This window comes from Molothrus aeneus, chromosome 1 (assembly GCF_037042795.1).
Source record: "Molothrus aeneus isolate 106 chromosome 1, BPBGC_Maene_1.0, whole genome shotgun sequence".
In the NCBI taxonomy this organism is placed as follows: domain Eukaryota; kingdom Metazoa; phylum Chordata; class Aves; order Passeriformes; family Icteridae; genus Molothrus; species Molothrus aeneus.
In genome coordinates, this window is record NC_089646.1 from 91796195 (window position 1) to 91818543 (window position 22349).

The 22349-nt window shown below is 37.9% G+C and overlaps 1 protein-coding gene across 1 annotated transcript in view; it reads right to left on the reverse strand.

Annotated features, from left to right (window-relative positions):
• LOC136563371 (dynein axonemal heavy chain 5-like) overlaps positions 1-22349 on the reverse strand; it is a 149426-nt gene that overhangs the window by 46004 nt on the left and 81073 nt on the right. The window contains exons 54-62 of the mRNA XM_066560715.1: positions 20774-20980; positions 20442-20684; positions 19667-19821; positions 17308-17972; positions 15860-16140; positions 15285-15500; positions 12548-12715; positions 5246-5464; positions 2549-2725 (exon numbers count right to left, since the gene is read on the reverse strand). Of these exons, the coding sequence (XP_066416812.1) occupies positions 2549-2725; positions 5246-5464; positions 12548-12715; positions 15285-15500; positions 15860-16140; positions 17308-17972; positions 19667-19821; positions 20442-20684; positions 20774-20980 (2331 nt within the window). The remainder of the gene's footprint in view (positions 1-2548; positions 2726-5245; positions 5465-12547; positions 12716-15284; positions 15501-15859; positions 16141-17307; positions 17973-19666; positions 19822-20441; positions 20685-20773; positions 20981-22349) is intronic.

The following is a 22349-nucleotide window of genomic DNA, read 5'->3' on the forward strand; positions in this document are numbered from 1 at the left end:
AGCCTTTAAATCTTGTGAAAATCACATCATTCAGCATCTGAAGCCTAAAGCAAAACTTCAAATAATGTGAGAGTTGTGATACGATCATGAGACCTAATGATAACAGTGTTTGCAAGATGCCAAAACTTTTTTACTCGTTTGATTTTTTTTTACTTCTAAAATTATTGAAGACTCATGATGAAGCAACACAAACCATCCTCAGAAGACAGAGAAATTTTAGGAATCTAGTTTCCATTCGTGCAAAGGACAGAAAATCATGTAATAGGCAATTTTTTCAGCAATTAGAACCTAAAACCATATTTAGCTCCTTAAGCAGATGAGTAGGATCTAAACAGCTTTGAACTTTTTCTTACCTACAGCAAGAAGTATCAGTCACCCTGCAACTCTGAAACTCAGCTAATTTAAGTGCCTAACTAAACAGATAAGTGGCTAATTTTAAACAGATCTTTGTAAATTGTTCTGCCTAAATGACTCATACGCCCACGGTCAGTTAGTCTGTGACAAAGTAAGGCAGATGTCAAGCCTTGTGCTTGAACTGCAAAGCTGCTTTCTTTCCTGCAGTGTGAAGTATCAAGAAAGGCCCATATGCTGCCTTTTGTGACTACTTAATTCCCAGGGAAAAATCAAAACTCTCTTCAATACACAATGATGGAAATCATCATTCTGTCTTTAATGGGAACTCTAAACAGAATGGTAAATACATTTTGAAACTCATTAACTATGGAATCCATCTAACTGAGACATATTGGTGGGGGGAAGGGGGGAGCAACATAGAAACCATAAGAAAGTATTCCTCAAATTTTCAAGGATGCAACCAAATAGTAATGTGCTCAGAATACCCTCATGAAAGCAGAATTTTAGTCCTTTATGTATTGCTTTCTAAGGACATTATATATCCAGTTTCTTATCCTTAAATGGTGAGAATCTTGCCAGATACTCCCCAAAGTAAGTAGCTTTTAAGAAAATTTTATATACTGAACTTGGGAAAGAGCCTCCCTGGGTTGAGTGTACATAGGATAACTCCCATGCCACACTGGTTAAGAATCTTGCCTGAAACTGCACTGCTCCTGGTACTTTATTAATAAATCCATCTTGGCCTTACATATTTTTTATCATCAGCAGCTTTCAGAGAGCTTTACTGGATGGGTCAGAGTCATTCATCTTTTAAGTCACAGCATAAATTGGGCTGGATTGCAAGTTTCCTTCTCTCAAGTCAAGGTTAATCAGCATTACAAGAATTATGCCAACCTAACATTAAAAATAATAAAAAAGATATTCAAAAGTAACTTCTATGAAGTGAACAAGCCCCTTATGGAAAAGAGGTGTCCTTAATAGAGGCTTTAAGTGCTAAATCCCAAAAACACTGAAAAGAAGATGCAGATCTGCCTTTAGCTGTTTCACAATGATACAGATGTACCAGGTTGCTCAGTAGCTCACAGCATTTTTCAGCAGCAACTGCTTTGTCAAAATTTTTGACAGCTGAGAATAGGTAATATTTGAGCTTAATGCCTCAACTCCTGTGCTGAGAGGAAGACTGAGTCCCTGAACTATTTCTCCAGCCTTAAATGCTGAAGAAAATGTACACAGGTACTCACAAAACCAAATGGAAGACAACAACAGATTACTCAGAAAGACAGCTTTGATTATTATGGCCTAAATTCTGCCTTCAGTATGAATATGTCTTCCAGGTACAAGGAAGATTATTAGACAGACATCCTAAAAGTCATGGAATAGGAGCCAGGCTGCTGCTGGCCAGCAAACCTCTGCACCGGAACATCTGCCGGGTCTGGCACTCCTGAGGCAGGTAATGGTAAAAGCAAAGGACAAGATTCATACAAGGTATCCTGCCCTGTCTCATAGTCTCAGCATGCAGGTTGCTCACCTTAATAAAGGTAGAATATGAAGTGTCAGGAAACAGAAACTGAATATGGGACTATAGCTCCAACTGCATTTTAGGCCACCTCTGCCCGCACAGACACAGGCCAGGGAAGGAGATACTGCAATGTCAGCCTCACTGGAACAGCCTCACTGGTGACAAAGGTGCATGGATTTAAAAGCTAACACTGGAGCAAGCCCTGAAAAATGCTTTCTACAAGACACTTCAAATTAAACAAAATAAAATGTTGTGGGTATGCAGCAAAAGGCATGACAGGAGGGTATAAACTGATAACACGCAGAAGTGAAAAGGTGATGTCTCCTCTTATGAAAAGGTAAGTGTATTCTAAGCTGACAAATTTTACTTTGTTTCCTGTATTATGCTATTTCTCCCAGGGCAACTGATCTCAGACTGCATTTCTCTCTCAGATTTGCCAGAGCAGTGTCCTACATACCAATTGTGAAATGCCTGACAGTGTAAAGAGGAATTTAAAACATATTGGTTTAGAAGCTCAGCTGTCAACTGTTCAGATTTTTTATTTATTAAAAATTTGATTGAATGTGACAGCCTGTATATAATCTTCCAATTATGTACTTTTCCTGAATGAAGTGCTCTGCATATAATTTCTCAGCAAGGCAAAGAATAAGGTCAGAACAAAACATGAACACTTACTTTACTGTATGGAATCTTGTTATTGTCCATCTCTTTCTTCCACAATTGGAGTAGCAAATTCCTGTACTCCTGATTGAAAGGTCCAGAATAAGAGAGAAATCCAGTGGCCAGAAGAACATTCCCCACCAAATTAATAATTTGATTCTGAAAGTTTTTGCTGCTTGCTGTCCAACGAAGCTGTATGGAAAATAAAGAAGTTAGCTTGAGCAGACACACAACTAACACAAACATCTAATTTAAAAACTTATCTCTTTCTGTTACGTAATTTTTCTTCAAAATAGGAGTATTTTTTGCTTTAAATCATTCTTTTCAGAAGTAGAAGTTTGCTTGGAAGTGATGGCAACCACCTGACCAAGTGGAGAAAAAGCATCTTTGCAAACAAGCTGGTCAAACTGGTAAGAAGACCTTTAAAGGAGGAATGAAGTGTCAGGCAGAGGAGGACCAAGAGTCATGTGAGGAAGTGGAGGACGGGGCTGGCAAACAAAATGTGTGGGGTGAGATAAACTGTAGGGACCTTGTAATCAACAACACAGGGCCAATGGAGGACCATCCTAAGGATACCCACAAAAGCAAAAAAAAAAAAAAGTGTTCACCAGACAGAATGGTGGGGACAGCTTTCATACTGCTTATAGAATATTAATTATCACAGCTGGGCACCCCTCTGAAGTGTTTCTACATGAATGTGCACAGCATGGAGAACAAAAGAGGACTCTCCACGTGGTTGCAGCACCATGATATGATGGGGGTCATGGGAACATGATGGAAAGAGATCCACAACTGGAGAGCTGCATCCCCTGTCTATGGGTTTGTTAGGAAGGACAGGTTGGGAAGGTGAGAAGAGGGGTTTTCTTTCATGTGAGAGGGCAGTGGAATGCATGTGTTCAGCATGGGAGAATCGAGGATGGACAATATGCCAGTTGGGACCTTATGGGTTAGCATCAGAGGGAAGATCAGCGTGGGAGACGTGTGTGTCTGTCACAGACAGTGTGATTAACAAGAAGTAGATGAGGGGAAGAAACCTTGCATCCACAGGCCTTGGTCTACATGGGGAACTTCAACAACCCAATATCTGAAGGGACAACACAGAAAGATACAAGCAATTTTTGAGGTTTTAAGGAAGGCATTGATAAAAGTTCTCAACACAGTCAAGTGAGGATTTAATGAGGGAAAGGCAGTTTGCTTAACCTCAGACTTGCAGATAAAGAACTGATCAGGAGTCTAAAATTTGGGGGCAGCCTTGGCTGAGATGGTTTAGACTTGAGTTTAGAGTGCATGGGGGATTTTTACACATGTACTTATGTGCACAAACACATGATGGCAAGGTGTAAAGAGGAAAATACCAGACTCTTCATTAGTACTTTGTGAAATGACAAGGGGCAATGGACACAAATTGGAATATAAGATATTTAAATTCAACACACAAAAAATCCCTTTATTTCAGTGAGAGTGGTCAAAAACAAATAGGTTGCAAAGGGAAGTGGTGGAATCCTGGAAGAAATTCAAAACCCAACCAAAAAATGCCCTGAGCCTTGAGTAGGGGAGAAGGAGGGATGTGTGTTTCGTGTTAGATGGGTTCCAGAGATCCCTTCCTATCTCAATTATTCCGTGATTCTGCAATTTTATAAGTATTATTTTTTAATGTGTTAAAAAATTAAAAATAATTAACTCATATTTTGCTTATTAATTTCTTTCCAGATTTCTGTTCCTTACAGTCACTCTGCATCCAATCTTGGTCAGGACCTACATGTTTCAAGTTTAAAAAACATACATTTAACCCAGTGTCAGTTTTTCCTAATCCTCCAAGTGTATACAGAGTCTTTAATTTTTTTCTTGTCTGAATTTTCAAAAGTAGAGTGGAATAACAGCTCTTACAAGACCTCATAGCCCAAAGCTTCATAAAACCCACAATAAGGCACTATAATTTCCTATTTTTGCCTTACTCTAAAATTTAGAAATTCACTGAAAAAATATGACAAAGCATCTAAGATTTTTAACTGATGTAATTTGAAGGGCAGCAATGCAAAAAATATGCTGAGGTGCTGGCCTCACAGGACACAATGGCTGAAGTTAGAACTCTCATCAATTTTGACTTTGTGTGAAATCAATGAAGGAATTAACAAAGCAAATAAGAAGAGGGGGGAAAAGAGTATCCTGCTTCCTCTGAAAACCTTTAGGCTGAAGCCAGAAAGATCTGCATAAGGTAAATTTCAAGCTCAGTGCAGAGGATAGCAATTAGCCCATAATTCTGTAAAAGGCTCCAGTAGAAACCTAAGCTTCAATTATAATTCAGGAAATTAGTCAAGCTTCAAATTTGTATTCTTGTATACTTGGTGAGAAAAAGAGAGTAATCCTTCTTATAAATATTTTAGGGCAATTATTTAGGTTAAGCCCAATTCTTCTTCTTAAAAAAGCTAAAAGGAATTTGGCTCCTTGGCTTTAAATCTGAACTTTATCCTCATATGAATCATTTGTTATAACATAAATCTTCATGCAGAAGACTTAACACAAGAAATTGCTTTACTTTTTTAGGTACATTAGCATCAACGAAAACAAGCATACATATAACTAAAAGAAGTGTCATGTGATATCAAGAAGTCACCACGCCTTGAGTTTGCTGAGCACTGCTATGATCATTATGGAGCATTCTCAAACTGCACACCTCCTTTGTGCTGGAAACATGCACATGTGTGCTGATACCTTTTCTCCCCCTAGTCCTTCAATCAGAGCTGAGGCATTGTTCATCTTCCTTCTGCATGCCTCAGCATCATCGAGCAAGGCCTGCTTCTCTTTCACAGCAGCGTCATACATGGCTTGTACTTCATCCAGCTCCGCTTGCTTCTCGTCCAGCTGATTTTGTGCACTATTCAGCTCCATTTGGGCAGCTGCAAGTCTTCCTTCCTGCAAAGCTAAATTTGCCTACAGATATTTAAAAGTAAAGAGTAGTTAATACCTATTCTTTTGGCAGAAGCAAATGACATTCATTTAATGGCACATACTGTAATGTGTTGGGTACTTTGAAAAACAATATATGTTCTAAGATGACAGAAGTTTTTTTTCTTTTTACTTCTGGATCAGAAGCATAGCACTATAGTTATTCAAGGCAATCCTAAGATATTTTAATAATATTTTCAGAATGGTCTATTAATCATACAATGACCAATGTTTTCAAATCACAATACACTTGAAATAGCTGTATACTAGACATATGAGGCAACATATACAATGGGTTGCCTTATATACATGCCTCCTGTAATATATTCTCAGTGCAAAAGAAATTTAATACTGTCTTCATTAATTATAAAATAATAAAAATGAGAACATACACTACTCTTCTGCTCTCTTTTTCCATCAATTACCTCTACAACAAAAATATAACAAATGTATTTTTTGCTTCTCTGGAAAGTAAAACTCTAGAGACTTTTTTCACTTTTCTCTATTAATTTGCATGATGACTTACCAGTCATTTAAATGTGGCCTCTTAACTTTTATATCCCTAACAGGGTTGAAAAAATATTCTGTGAATTCAGAAAGTATTTCCATACACATTTGCAAAGGATTAGAGCCTGAAAAATTTCTTATGAAATTCACAGTTACAGATAAAGGTTGCTTTCATTTACTCTGAATATTTAAAAAAGCTTGTTTAAATATCATGTATCTTATTTCTGTTTTTTTCTTCTATAAGAGTTATGAAGATGGAAAGCAAGAATCTGTAAAACCTGTTTTATTATGAATATGAAATTTGACACTTGCATTACATCACACCAGAAAAGTAGCAGTAGAAGGCATCTCTCTTAAGGGATAACTCCTAATCAACAGCATAACCATGGGATGGGGTCTGGTCTATCTCAAAAGAGTGGTTTGTGAGCAGGGAATTAGAGAACCATATCTGTACTAATCAATGAAGTAGGTTACTAATAGCTGTGTACATGTATGTTGCACACAAGTGTATTGGATACAGGTACATCACATGTATCTCTGCCCATCTATATTAGCAATCTAGGTATATGCAGACAGTATATGCTAGAGAATAGCGCTGTCACTAAAATTTCATCTACTGCAGCCACCTGCTATGTTGACAGATCCCAGAGATAAAAACATATTTTGGAATCCAGAGGAACCAGTAAAATGGCTGCTCATAAAATTTCTATCATGCAAGAGTGCCAAAATATTTTTACCTCACTGTTTATCAAAAAACACATTAAAGAACATTGCCCAGAAATAAGCACTGCGCAATCAGTGAGTCTTGATTAAACCCAGATAAGCAGATTTCAGATCAACTGCTGGTATGCTTTAGTGAATCTTGGACCACTGGGCAAAGTTCCAATAGCAAAGGAGCTTTTAGGAGGTGGCATAGTGTTACTGTCCCCCCTGCACCAGGGGAAAGGGTGAGGTAGAGAGAAAGAGAGTGCAGGACTCTGTCTGCATCTGAATAATAAATCTGACAACTGGCTTAATAAGGCATCTGCCTACAAAAAGGTCATAAGAAGAATACAAACAGTGAGTAAACTTTACATCCTCTCCAATGCTGGACACCCCACATTCATGTAGCACAAGAAAGCCAGGATAGTTTTGCCTATGGTATCCTGTGCAGAGCAGATCCTGTCCATGAAGAGAAAACTTTCTCTTTTGGCCATTCAAACTATCTTAAACTCCTCTTATTATTCTGTCTTATTAAAGCAGATGCCTCATTCAGCCATCTGTTATCAGGCCTTTCTTACTGAGATCCAAAAGAAGCCCTGCACCAGCCCTTCTACCTCTTCCCACCACCTTCCTACTGCAGAGAATCCTTGTATCCTTAAATTCTCTAAGGGCTAAAAATGGGAGTCGAACAATATTATGACATATTGTTTCACTCCCAGCTGACAAATACTGAGGTTACACAGGAAACAAGATCCTTGGAGGGCTGTGAATAACAGCCTTGGCAGAACAGCTGGAACAACAGAGAGCTTACACCTGGCTGTGTGGATTCATATAACACCCTGACATTTACCACAGCAGGATGTGAACCTCAATGGAAAAGGATGGGCATGTGAATTCCCAATACATATGAGCAATGATGCCTTGTAAATATGAAAAGCAGGCCCCTGTGCAGCAATAAACTAACTACCCAGAAAAGTGCAAAAGATGGATGAAACAAACTTCCCCATTCTTAAAAACTCTGAAAAGGCTATCAGCTTTGAAGATGTAGGGACAGCAAAAAAATATTTCAGATGACTGCAAAAAAAACCTATATTGTATTCTAACATGAAAAGAATCCCAAAACTTATTTACACAAGACTTTACAGATTTTCTGGAAGATGACCTATAATAAGAAACCATTTTACAGACAATTTAACCAGAGTTCTCAGCCACTTTCAGGGTAATCCTAACAAAGTATAAGAAATTATAATATTAGTTTGATTTATAGGCTACTTGATCATATGTGATGAACAATGGTTGGTTGCATGAGACTGACAGCTAACATATCAGGATGACCAGCTTATGTGATTCTCAAAGGCAGAAAGACTAATTGGTTCAGATGAACCTTTGGAATCATCACTATTTGCTTTCTCCCTGTTTGTTTTTTTTTCCCCCCAAACTCAAGTGTTCAAAATTTCATGGGTACAAACACAGCTTTTGTATTGACATCAGTATCAGGTTGGCTGGAAGCCTCATGTATAGAGCTCTGCCATGAGAGCAGGAGGCAAGTTCTGCTGCCAAAGAGAATCTTCTGCACAAGAAGACTATTACAGCTGCAATCAGCTCCATACAAACATTTCCATCCAGTATTAGGCAGGAAGGAAACATGTTTCCCAACCACTAAGAACCACTATAGCCTTTCTAATTTTAGTGGCATTGCCCTGTGAACAAGCTTCACACCCTTCATTTCATCCCTCTGCATCACGCAGCAGAGCAAGGATACACAATTTGTTCCAGCTGGATGCAGTGTGAAAGTCTGAATAAATTGATCTTTTGCAGATGAATCATCAGGATTTAAGACAAGAGGTCCACACTCTCATCTGTGCTCCTGGAGAAGTGGTGCTACCCTGGAACATGCCTGGGATCATGTGAGAACAGCAGGTTCAGCGTTTCCTTGCCTTTGGCATTGGGGAACCAGACAGACAATCCTCCCAGCACCTGCTCCAGCCACTGCTGCTACTGCCCTCTGCATCTGCCTGCAGGTACAGTAGGGGCAGGTACACACAGCACCTGTGCCAACAAGGGCCTCATCCCTATGAGTTTAGCAGCTGTTTCGCCTTCTTCCAAGCTGTCCTCAGAGAGGACTTCATAGCAGTTAGTGAGATGATCCTGCCCCTCTTAACGTTTTTGCATTCCACACAAAACCAGAGCAAATAAAGATAATTACAGTCACAGCTATGCTGTTAAATGAAACATGCCCAGGAACTTTCTCTGGCACTGAGGTTGACCAGCATAAAAAACTCACATTAAGCTCTCTCACCCTCTAAAACACTATGACTACATGTTGGCATCCTTGTGGGAATGGCTCTTGGACCAGGCTAGAACCTGAAAGGTGCCCAGAGACTACTGAAAAATGCTGTTTAGCAAAGACCAAATCACACTAGGGATAATTCTAAAAATTTACCAGTGTAAATGATCACTTTCCAATGCCTAGAAAAATTCTCTAATACTGTTTAATTTATTAGTATTGACATAGACACTAAGTTTCTTGCTCGTCCATTGCAAACTCAGATTTGCAAAGTACCAAGTATATCTGACCCTGATCCAAGGAAGCAGTTCAATAAAAATGACTTCTCCAACAGAAAGAAGCCTCACTCCATTTAATGCTATTCCTGATATTGGATGGAATGCCCAGATCAACCCCAAATCACTCTGAAGAGCAACTGCTGTTCAATAAATTGAGGAAATGTTACTAGGAAAAAAAAAGCATCCAAAACTACAGAGTTCTCTACAGGTAAGGATGATTTGGAGCTTTCCTTGCACTTCTCTTGTAAAGGAATTTCATCTTTCAAAGTCCACTGTTTTTACAGTCCATTGAGCACCTACTGCTGCTGGACTAGGCCAGAAGGCTTCTTGGACTCTGTCACTCTGCTCCTGACCTTCTGGGGATGTGCTAAGTGCTCATCTTTGCCTTTTGCTTCAGTCCTGTTGTGGGAATATGGCATCTGACTGAACTCTTCATGGACATGCTGTCTCAAAACTACTCCTGTCCCAGATTACTGCAGATTTTTCCTATAGACACTTCACTGGTTTCGGGTCAACATTCTCAGTCTCTACTCAGCATCATGATTCACTTTTACCCACCATTACTTAGGGAAAGATTGTAAAAAAAGGCAAAGACATACACAAGTTTTGCAGACATTCCAAAAACAGTGTTATTACCTCAACAGTACAAATTTTAAAAAATAGATATACACCTGCACATACATATGTGCACATGCAAACAAATCCAGGCAAGAGTGACATTAATAAAATCTTGGGCTCAATTTCTTTGCTATCAGTGACCATTCTTTGGGATTAAAATAACCTTTTAAAGGCACAGAAATCATATCTCTTATATGCTTTTCACTGTCTGTATTAGCTAGTGAAAGACTCTCCATATTTTCTGTTTGATTACACGTCCTGACCTCACTGTTTTGTTAGGTGACTTAATCCTTCCCTTCATCCCCCCCACCAAAGTACATTCTTTCCTTCTACAGTTATTGTGGGCCTTGGATTCAGACTTGTATGCTTGTTTTCCTGCCCAGTGGGCATCACCTTGTCAAGGACATGCTTATTTAAATGGACAACTATCAAATTTCAACACTCCTTGACTATTACCTCTTCTTCAGGTGCAAGATTTCCTTTCATTGCTTGCTGTGGTTTTTAGTTCAGCATGGAGACAAATGAAAGTAGTAAAGGAAATAAAGTCTCATATTTAAAACTGAGTGTGACAGGGAGAATCCTCAATATCAAACAGAATTTATAAACTGTAAACAGACTTCCCTTGATCACTATAACAGCCTAAGGAGAACTTAATTAAAGTCACTGCAGACATCCCTATGGGAAATTATACTCCTATACACATTATTTTAATTGGAGGCTAACAGTATCACAGCAAAAGTCAGGGCTTCTCCATTCTGCTCTTATGTTCTTCAAATAACTGATAAGGAGCAGATGGTGTTTCAAAATTCTCAGGTTAATTCAGCAGGCTGGTTTACTAGGTATCTGTCTGGGGAGGAACAGCTCATCCTCCTGCTGAAGGTTTACAGGAAAGTCCAACTAATGACCCTTGGGCTGCAGGTCACTGACCTAAAGAATGCCAGTATCCATTGCTAGGAATTAGGTAACTTTTGCACACTAAGTATATAAGTTATAAAATATAAGTTTTTGCACACTAAAATACATAATATATCATATATCATATATCTATATATTTTTGTGCACTAAATATAAGTTAATAATACATCATTTTTGAACACTAAAATATCTATTTCTATTTATAAATAAATAATTTTGCACACTAAAATATAAGTCGCTATTAATTAGTTTTCACAGGTTGTCATAGTTAAGATAATTGAGGCAATGAGTCTCACTTAAGATGTAATTTAAAAATATATTGAATCTATTTTGCAGGTGTTGAAAGGGATTTATATCCTAAAACAGCAATTAGGATAATGCAGCTTGATTAATTCATTCAGAAAACCTGCTTTTAGCACTGGATGGATTAGCCTCAGCTAGTACTTTATGCAGTTTAATTGTACATTTATTTTCAATTATTTTGTTAGCATCACTACACTGCTTCCTGCAATATCTCCTGCATACTTTACACCCTTGCTCCCTCCCTCCATCTGTCATCTTCAGTTTTTAAAATATTTTTGACTGTTGCTATACCTGACAATAGGCACCACTTTGCCAAGATATGTATGTTTCATCTTTTATCAGCTACAGTGTGACAAGAATGAACACAAAGCTAAATTTATATGTAATCCTAAATCATATATATTCAAATAAAAACCACAAGAGCACGTTTTCAGCTTTCAGGATTGCATTTGCATATAAAGCCACTATTTCCCCAAGGTCTTGCTCCCTTTTATAGCTCCCAATAGTAGCATTTCAAATTCTGTTTTCATTAGTGAACATCCCATTATTTGAAAAGGAAATAGTTAGTCATATATCACAAAAATACAGCACTCTCGTGAGTTCCTTGAATAAAAAAGAATATGCTTTTAACATATTTGAATCAGATCTGTCTAGGTACACTAAAAGATTATGCTGAAAATTTTGATTCTACCATTGATACAGTGGCTTATTCAATAAGAAACAAAACACGAGTGCAGTGGAAGCATAACGGATTGGATGTATTTCTTCAGAAAAGAGCCATAAAGCTCACTGCAGGAGCAATGACTATAAATCATTATATAAATATGCAAAGACCCTTATTTTCAATGTGCTCACAAATGGAACATTTCCAAGACAATAAAGCTATCTGTAGGAATTCATACAACAGTGGCTGATCCCTTTCTAGTTCAGTTCAATGTTTCAACAGAATTCTATACCTCACAACTTCTTTATTACATATGTATACTTGCACATAGCAGTTTGAAACTCCAAAATATTTTTAGGGAGATGAATTCCAGCTAAATTCCTTAAAGACTGTTTCTATGCCAAGAGTGATCTCTCCTCTCCCAGATTCTCTCATGACCACAATGAGTGGGTTCCTTCCCGGCCCAGTAGGACTGAGGAGTTTTGTTGAAGCCATAGTGCCTGGCACCCACTCTGAGGGCAGAGAAGTTATCACTATCTCCCATGCACAGCTAGACAGGTTCTGTAAAGAACCAACTGAATGCTTACTGTGTTCACACAAGTTAAAGCTGTACCACAGGGTAGTTGAGTGTAAAGGGAAAAAGTTGCCAGGACATATTAAACCTCTGTGTGCTTGACTGAGCAACTGGATGTGAAGAAACAAGAATCTCTTTTTTTAACCAAAATAACATGACATTTTTTTTCCACTTGACTATAGTAATCTCTCAAAAAAATAAAGTTATCAATATGAAATACCTTTAGAGGAAGAACTTCTTTATTAATACCATAGAAGTAAACCATTGCTTGTGTCCATGAGCAAAGACCTGCTACATTTCCACACACTTTTTTAGCAGTCTCAAGATTATAATCCTCCATATCCAAATAAGGCTCTAAAAGCTCCACAGTTTCTTCTGTAATTGAGTCCTAGTCAATGGAAAGGAAAAATTATTTTTTAAAATGGAGTTTTGAAAAAGGTCTGCTTCACAGAAAAATTTTCTTTTTTAAAATCACGGGGTATCACTTCTTCCAGAATAAATCAACAAAGCAACGCTGCTGCCTTTCACTCTTATAAAGGACAGATTAGTAGTTTTTGTGTACCTGTGAAAATAACTCCTACTTCCATTGCAACAGATTGAATTGAGTTGGCATTTAATACCCCTATTTGACACATTTACAGATGTTCCTAGTGCTCGTAGCTCCATGACAACTTAAGCTGTTCTAAGTTATTGCTGCTACAACACTGCACTTTCTTCTCTTTCCCCCTCAGCCAGATGTCTTTGACCCATCTTTAATACCCTCATCAACACTCAGTGATCTAGTCTGGAAACTGTTATGACAGAAATATAAGTCAGAAAACTACTGATTAATTTTCTTCTAGCCTAGTTCCATAAACAATCTCACCATGGCATCAGACAGGCACTGGTGTGAACACAGCTAAAGGAACCAAACATGTAAGTTTCAGAAGGAAAAGGGTGAAACTGCAAGGCACTGTCTTCACTTCACTGAAGCTAACCCTTTTCTTTAACCATGAAAGAAATTTCTTTCAGCTGTTATTCTAATCCCAGGGTTTTTTTCCCCCTTTCACAATCTGCTGAGAATATGAAAAGCCAGATCTTTGATGGTGGTTAATCTATAATTATGTAAGTGTCAGAAGAAAATGGAATTCATCTCCTTGAGCAAGGTAGAAAGTAGAAGAGCTTATACAGGCTAAAAATGACTGCTTAACAATAGACATGTTAAGAATCTTCCCTTTTTTTGGCAATGTATTAATGCCTTTCTTTTAATGCATCTAAAAATCATCCACCATTCATACTGTCAAGCAATTTACCCTTTTCTTGTTTTTCTGCACAGCAGAAAGGACTGCCTTGTATTTATCTGATCTTTAGCTACTCTAATAAAAAAGACATTCACTATATTACTCCCAAGATCAGCCACAGTGATGTTTTCACTGTGATTGTTTGCTGAAATGTAAAATAGTGGTGGACAAAAATTTTGACTTTTTTATTCTCCTACTCAAAATAATAAGCTAACAAGCTGGCAAAGGTGAAGCAAAGATCAATCAGCAGTGGCCTAAAATCTCTGCTCAAAAGCTTGGAAAATGTCATGCTTTTCCTTTTAAGTAATTAACTTTGAACTCAATGAACTTCCTCATCCACTAATTGTTATTGCCTAAAAGATATTAGGAAAGAACAAAAACCTCACAAACAATTAAGCTGTGTAGTCTACTGAGACACAATGAGCTTTCTTGTCATATATACTCAAAATGAGAAATAGCATGTGAAGGACCTCATGAGGGATTGAAGTAGTCCAGTATTCTACTCCATGTTCACCAGTATCACTTTCTGCAAGAACTCAGTCCCACAGAAATTGTTCTGACTCCTCTGAGCTAAATGTGCTGCCAACTACCAGCAGGAATACATGCACTATTAATAAGTGCCAAAACTCTGGAAGTCTCATCAGACAGAAACTTGAGTAAGGAGGGCATAATTAGTCCTTGCTATCTTAAAACTAATTTCCTCTTACTGTTTAGTGGAAATAGCACTTGGAAAAGTGACCAGACTGACAGCCCCAGGAAAAAATTGTCTGCAGAGGCACTGCAAGTTTCCACAATATGGCTCTCTGGGAGAAATGGCTCCTGGAGATAGCGAGAAGGATCTTCACAACAAAAACACTTCAGCAGCTTAGAAAAGGCATCAGAAAAATGCACAGCTAACTAGATTTAAACATTAGTGTACAAATGAAAGTATGTTCTTCAACATTACAGGAAAGTCAGATTTTGCTGAAATCTGCTCGGTCTCCTGGATTATAAAGTTGGGCTATGATTCTGCCATTTCATATTCCACCCTAGGTCTTTTTCTGGTCCAGCTACGTGTGACATCTTTCTTCTCTTCCCTATAGAGAATTTTCCCTTGTCTCACAGTTCAGTGAACCTTGCAAAAGTTTCTATTTCTATTTCCTGATAGAAATAAAAACCTGTTCGCTTTTATTTTTCTTACAGTTGATAATAAGATTATTCTTAATTTCACTATTTTTCTTGTGAAAGAACCCCAAAAGTTTCCCAATCCTCTCATTACCTTTCCCGCTCATTTTTTCTTATTTCCTGCTAGCTCCCTAGCAAATTGGAGACAGAATTGTCAAGTGCCTTACAGGCAAACAGGCCTGGTATCACTGGAGAAGGTGAGCCATTAAAAAGCCAAGAGTGGGCCCTTTTAAGGCAAATTCCTACTCAGAAGCAGGAACTGCCTGAATAAGATAACACTCAGCTTCTCAAGATTTGATCTAGTGCTTGGGATACTGCTGTCTGCTAGAAGCCACTGCATAGCCCAGGAGAAAAGTTACTGAGACAATGACCCATGAAAATGAAGAATAGTCACAAAGTATCTGCAACTATAGATAGACAAAACTGTTTCAAACTCCTTTGATGGTAGAACACACTTTCATGCAAACTCTGAAGATGGTTATTGAAGCAGTAGTGCCCCTATTAATTACTTGCCTTCTGAAAAGTAAGCAGCATGCTAAGAAATCCTGAATTATTCATTAGCTTCTGAGCCTCAGTCCATGATGGCTTCACACCTGGGTGTTCATGATCTAGTGTCACTGAGTCTATTTTTCTTTGGAATAAAAGCAGTACGCAGTCCATGATCCGCATGATCAGGTGAGGAGGTTTACCCAGTTTGCGAACAGTTGCAATGTCAGAAGGTTTTATTGTCTGAAAAGTTATAGAAGAAAATAGTCCATTTATCTAAGCAGTCACTTGATTGCAAAGAATGGTGTTCTTTTGGGAGGACTGTACAGGTATTGCAATTGCTGTAGTTTTGCAGGTCCCTCAGAAGCACTACTGCAAAAAGTCCTTAAAGGTAGTCCCACTCTATGACTGGTTTACTACAGCAGAGTACTGCCCATCTTACCTCTTCCCTTCTTCAGTTTTCAGGGCTTTTTCTACAAGGATTTACAGGTTAGTGCCATTCTTTCAATCGCCTGTATCTTCTCAAGTTAGAAGCATAAGTCATATTATTGCACATAATAATTATGAACTACACACATGCTCAGAATATATTTGCTTCTGACCTGCAGGGCTGCCTTGGCTTCTTCCAGTGCAGGTCTTGCAGCCTCAAGCTTCTCTTCTGCTGCTGCTTTATCAATGGCAATGTCATCCACAATAGCCTGAGCCTTGTCTTTTACTGTTTGCACCTGCATTTTAACTTTTTCTGCAGCGTGGGCTTTCATAGTTACTTCCAATAAAACTTCATCAGCTTTTTTTGAGGCTATAGCCAAATCTTTCTCCTTCATAACCAACTCTTTGGAGAGCTGATTTACAGAAACCTCAGCTTCCATCAGTTTTGCAAGACCTGTAGTGGACAAATTCCATTTTAGCAACAGGAAGACCTATGGAGAAAGTAACCTCAGTGAAGCAATGTGGATATTTAAAATAAATCACTCAGATTCATATTTAGGAACACCAGTGAGTAATTCCATTGATTGAACACCAAAATTCAGCAGGGGATTTTTTTTTTTAATGCGTAAAACCATTCAGAATCCATCACTTGATCACTTATTTATGTTCTTATACATGAGAAAGAGACTAAATATTAAACACATGCTCAAAAACATTAGCATGGAAATGACAGTCTTAAGAATTGTGTGTGAAATCTCTGAAATCTGTGAGAACATGAAAATTACTAGGCTGTACTCTGTACAAAACCAAGAGGAGGAATCTGGCAATGAAAGCAAAGACACAAGGAGAGTAGGCTGAGCTTCTAAATTCAACATTACATGAAGATCCAGATGAGATGGGGGTAAAAAAAACCTAAAGATTCTTGAGCAATACAATACTCCAATAATTTGAACAAATTATGAGAAAATCTCTCAAGTATAAGCATCCTTATATATAAATGCATGTCTCTAAATGTAAATGCATCATATATATCTTTCTAGCTAGAAAACCCCCATGTTTGCTCTTCCAGACAGCCAGCCACCCTTTACCTTTGGACTTACGTGTACATAGGGCAGGTCTGCAATTAAAGTTCACATTCACTTCCAAATAGCATTCAGTTTTGGAGACTCTTTAATTGTTTACCATGTATGACCATGTGCAGAGCAATGTTTTTAAAATTGTACCTTTGGCATATACCTGTTTCTTTAAAAAATTCTTCAGAGGGACTGAATATGAGCACTTAATTACCTTTTTTCAGATTTATTCATGGCATGCTTACATGTGAAAACTAGGATCTCATTAGTTCCTTGTCATACATACACGTAAAAGCAGGAGTTTCAAATATTTTAACTGCTAACTATTTCCAAAACTCCTCTTTAATCTGCACATTCATAAAGTTCATGGAAACAAAACCTCTGCACATTTTGTAATCACACACAATACAGCTGAAAATATTTGAGTCTGCTTCCAAATTAATGCAAGCTCACAATCTAAATCCATGCTTTTACATCCTTTTATTCAGATTCTTCTCATCCTTTTAAAAACAATGAAAGAAACAGAAATCAAGAAGCTTTTACAGTACCTGTTCTCATACGTTCAGACAAACTTCCAAGACTGGCAAACTTCTCTTGGTAAATAGTTTTGTAACCTCCAATGAAGGACAGGTAAGATTTTGGTGTGACAAAAGTCCGTCTCCTATATCGTTCAAAGTATTCAATGCATTTTTCAGCTACAATATCTTGAATTGTTCCCATGGTGTTAAAAACACTCCGTTTCACTTCATCTGTACACTCAATATGGTAAGAAGCTAGAAAATGCTGTGCAACTGCTATAAGAGCATCTTTAGGCCAGTGCTGGAACCAGTCTATGGTACAGCCTGAAATCAGACCTGGAAATTTGAGTGCATGAGTTCTGAATTTTTCCCCAACAGGAGAAAAACAAAGAACCACATGCAGGTTATTCCGAACTCGAGCAAGAAAGTAATTATAAAGATTTTCACCAGTGGGACTAAGCCTTGGATACTCCTTCTTCATTGCTGGAATCAGGTCTTGTGTGATTTCACCTATTTCATCCCGTGCAAAAAGATTTGAGACTTCACCTGAAGCCAAAACATTGTTCATATACTCAAGAAAAGATTCATCTCTGACTTCATTGTCCGTGAATATAAAGACAACACCCTTTCCTATTTGACCTGCAGTGCGGTACAACATTTTCAGATCATCCAAAAGGTTGTTGGTGGAATATGTTCTGGAATAAAAAAGGGTTAAGGAAAGAGAGAACAAGAATTAGAGACCACCTTAGGAGATATGTATCATCTGGATCAGCTTCCTTGAGGCAAGAAAAAAAAAATCTGGATAAGAACTTAATACCATAGCTCCTGATAATATTTTTTAGGTTTCTTTTTCATAAACATTTTCCCAAAGCGAATGATCAGTAATATAAATTATGTGAAATGAGGTGGAGTCAACAAAATAATGTCCTGGGGAAAAGCAAGGTGAGAGCAATACTATATCTAAGGCAATTTTGATGCTGTTTTGTATCCCCATGGTTTGCAGATGTAAATTCTTTATTAGAAATAGGTTAATACAGCTGGATTAAGTTGTCAAGTAGGTTCTGATAACTGTAACCATTAGGTAAATACAGCTGGATTATCTTCTGAAGATATTGAGAGCAGGTTAAAGGAAATCATTAAGAGACAAAAGAGAATGAAACTGAGGGGTTTATTGCATTATATGGTTTAACTAAAATCAAGCCCTAGAAATTATGTTTGAACATTATCACTTGGGCTGATCAGCTCTTCTGCAAATGGAGACCATGACTGGTTCTGTTGTTATGTGTCTTATAGCTGGTGCACACAGTAAGATTCAGATAAATCCACACAAATCCAACTACACATTTCAGATTGTGCAATATAAAATGACATAAAGTAATGTTAATAAAATGGCAGATTTTGTCCCAAGCCAACTAGAGCTGAAATTAGAAACTTCTTTTCTTTGTAACCAGTCTCTTATTTCCAAGAATCTCTTCAAAGTCATAAGTAATTTGTGCAATACACACATGACCCATTCTTCACATATTAAATATGCCACACAGGAAGTGTCCTAATTCTCTTTCAGCTCCATCTTATTTCTGCTCTATAAATACCCATAAAGCAAGCACTTCAGAGCTTGAAAAACCCTCCAGCTCTTCTGTTTGTATGTGTTGGCTACAGTTATTATAGTGATTTGTGGTATTCTGATAGGAACATAAGAATTTCTCTACTGAGTCAGAATAGCAGTGTATCTGGTTTAATAATCTAATACCAGTTATGGGAAATGATACTTAGAGACAAAACATGACCCAGCATCCACTCTTCACTGCTAATTTCATTCTTCCTCCTTCCATATTCGTTCCCATTATTAATATTTGTCTTATTGATCTTGGAAATCTAGGGATTCTGTTCTATCACTTTGAGTTTTTTCTTTTCCTCCTTGTCTTTGTTCTCAGTGTTCCTTTCTTCTGCTTCTGGGACACAGGAAGAGATTGTGATATGTCTTTCTTTATCTTTCCTTTCATCAGAAGCCTCATAACATTATTCATAGACCTGATATGTCTCTCTAAAGAATACTTCTCAGCATTTTAAATAGTTTGCAAAGGAGAATACACTCTGCTGGTCTTTATCACTTAGCCCTGTAAACCCTATGTCAAAAGAGACAAAGAAGGAAGGCAGTAGTACTCCCTTTCACTTCAAATTTCTATAAATTAAATAATTTCAGCACTACAAAATATTAAGTCATTAACAGAAATTGCCATAATGCAGTTTGTCTATACAAGACTGGAAATATCATTTAGAATGAGGGGTAAAATGTTTGAGAGTTTTGCATTTCTTTAAATTGATTGTGAGGAGTTCATTTCTATGGCAAATTAAGGAACAAATGTCCATGCACACTGCATTGTGTTACCTTGTCAAAGTAATCTGAAAGCTCTCGTGTCCAGCAATGTATGCTGCTAGTCTGGTCAGACTCTGCTTTCCAGATCCACCCACACCCACCAACAATGCATTTCCTTGTGGAGTACGAATAATCCGTGATATTTTAATCAAATGGATGATTGCATCCTGTGTATTGAGAGAAAAGGGGATGAAGAGATGCAAAAATGATGCATTGTATAATCAACTAGAGGCACGTCACCAAGCAGCTGCTTCCCAACAGCTAGATGGCTTCTCTGGAGCCTAAGACTCAGTCCTGTACTCCTCAAAATCAACAGGAGATTTCCCCCTGACTTCAGTGGGCAGCAGGGCTAGTCCAAGAGAAATGTCCTTGTATCTAGCTTTTAGGAAGCAATGTCATATGCAGTTTGTCATCAGCAGGGCTGAGGGCATGCCCCTTAGGGGACAGAAGGAAAAGCAGAAAGGACTCCTCCAGCCTTTTAGCTGACCTATTTACAAGCTCTCTAAATAGACTGACAAAAGCAAAATACAACTGCACGATAGGCATTTCTTATTCAACTGCTGTAGTCATTCTATGAAACCACTCAAACTAAAGTTGAAGAAAGCATTGTGCATCAAGACCTTTGACAAGGAAGTGGAAAGCAAGATGACATACACGGTGTGTATAAACAACCTAGTTGTTTTGAGCCATCTCCAAAATAATGTGATAGAAACTTAACAGACCTATGTATCACTAAGTGCAAAAGACCAGGCACTTTCAGCATTAATACTATTACAAGCATTAATACCTTGAAAAATACTAAATCCATCTTTGATCCTCTGATAGTTTCATTGTAGTGTTGCATGAACATCTGTAATCTTTCAGCCAAGTAATCCAAAGATGAAATAGGCTCATAAATTTTAGGAGCCTTCAACTCTGCAACATCAGGCTCATCTACAGCAGTCTCCGGGACATCACGCAAGAAATCCACAAAGTATAATTCCGTGTTTTTATCTCCAAACACATCTTGACCGTGTTCCTCAGAAACAATCTACAACAATACATTAAGGATTGCATTAGTAATGAAATAGGTCATTGGCCTCTTTTTTTTGGCAAAATACTAAAATACTATTTGCTTACCTTCCTCATCATATCTTCAAACCAGTCTTTATCACTTTGGCTGATGAACCTGTCTGCAATAACACGTCTGCACTCATGTTGGAATAAGGCTACCAAAACACCGATGCTCTGGCAGACATCAGAAGTAACTGTAAGTATTCCTTGCCAAATACGACTGAGGTCTCGTAAATTGAAGATGTAATGAAACTTAGCTGGCGTTGGTAACATCTACAAAATAATGTCATGAGCTATATTCAAATAACTGCTAAATGAAAATATTTTCTACTTATTATTAAGTGAAAGTGAATGTGGATATTTTCACAAACTTTGGTCTTGCATTAAAGCAGAAATACATGCTTGGCATTTAAGAGGCAACCGTAAAATGAAGAAACTACAGTAGCAACAACCATCTCTTTAATTTCACGTAGATTTAATTTGAGTTTCTTTTAATGTTTTGAGTCCCAGAAACATTGGAAGGGTAGCCAATGATGGCACTGAAGATCACAGTAAAAATGTCAATATTGCCTGTCCTGTGGTGTTGCTCCTGCCCCTTCTTCCAGATCATTTCTGCTATTCTCTTTTGTCCTTTCCAAGAACATCTGAGGAAAGGTTTATGAGGGAAGGGAAGAGAAGGGAAGGGAAGGGAAGGGAAGGGAAGGGAAGGGAAGGGAAGGGAAGGGAAGGGAAGGGAAGGGAAGGGAAGGGAAGGGAAGGGAAGGGAAGGGAAGGGAAGGGAAGGGAAGGGAAGGGAAGGGAAGGGAAGGGAAGGGAAGGGAAGGGAAGGGAAGGGAAGGGAAGGGAAGGGAAGGGAAGGGAAGGGAAGGGAAGGGAAGGGAAGGGAAGGGAATTTGAGGAAACAGTATTTGGGAAAATATTTACAAATTAGCAAAAGCTACATTTTCTCTAGGAAAGGAAGTTAATTAGCAGTAATAGGCACCAATTCCGCTATTTCTCTGTGTAAAGCAAGTATAGGCCTACACAGAGGTGTTTGTGAAATTCTGACCAACCTTTTCTGGACAGGAATTTAACAAATCCCTATCTTTCCACCACTCTCCTCCACTTTTCTCAGAAGAACAAATTTGACATACATTTCTATGCTGCAGTTTTGTTCTTTTTAAATTTTATTATATACCTAATATTTTTTGTCTCTCTCAAAGCAAAATTTGTCCAGAAATTGCAGTCAAATGTTTTTACCAGTCTGTTTGAAATGGAAAAAGTTAATATTTATAAATTACTAAATATCAAATTTTATTTGTTTCTAAATGATTCCCTCTCTGCCAAATTTGAATTCTTCCCTAACATTCAGATCTTCAAAGCTTCTCATAATCCCAATCAGCTTTACAGAAGATTCCTATCTAATTTTTAATTTCTGGTTCCTTGTGTTCTCAACATTTTCTCAGCTGGAAGATCTCTCAGTCTTCCTATCAGCTATGTCTACTATGTTATATGTACATAATGTGATGCTTATATCAGCTACAGAACACACTGCATTAGGATTTTCATCGATAACTTGGTGCTCAGAGCATCCAATTCAGAACAGAGGCATCAGCCAGCAGTTACATCCACAGGTCACAGCTTCACAATATGAACTACAAAC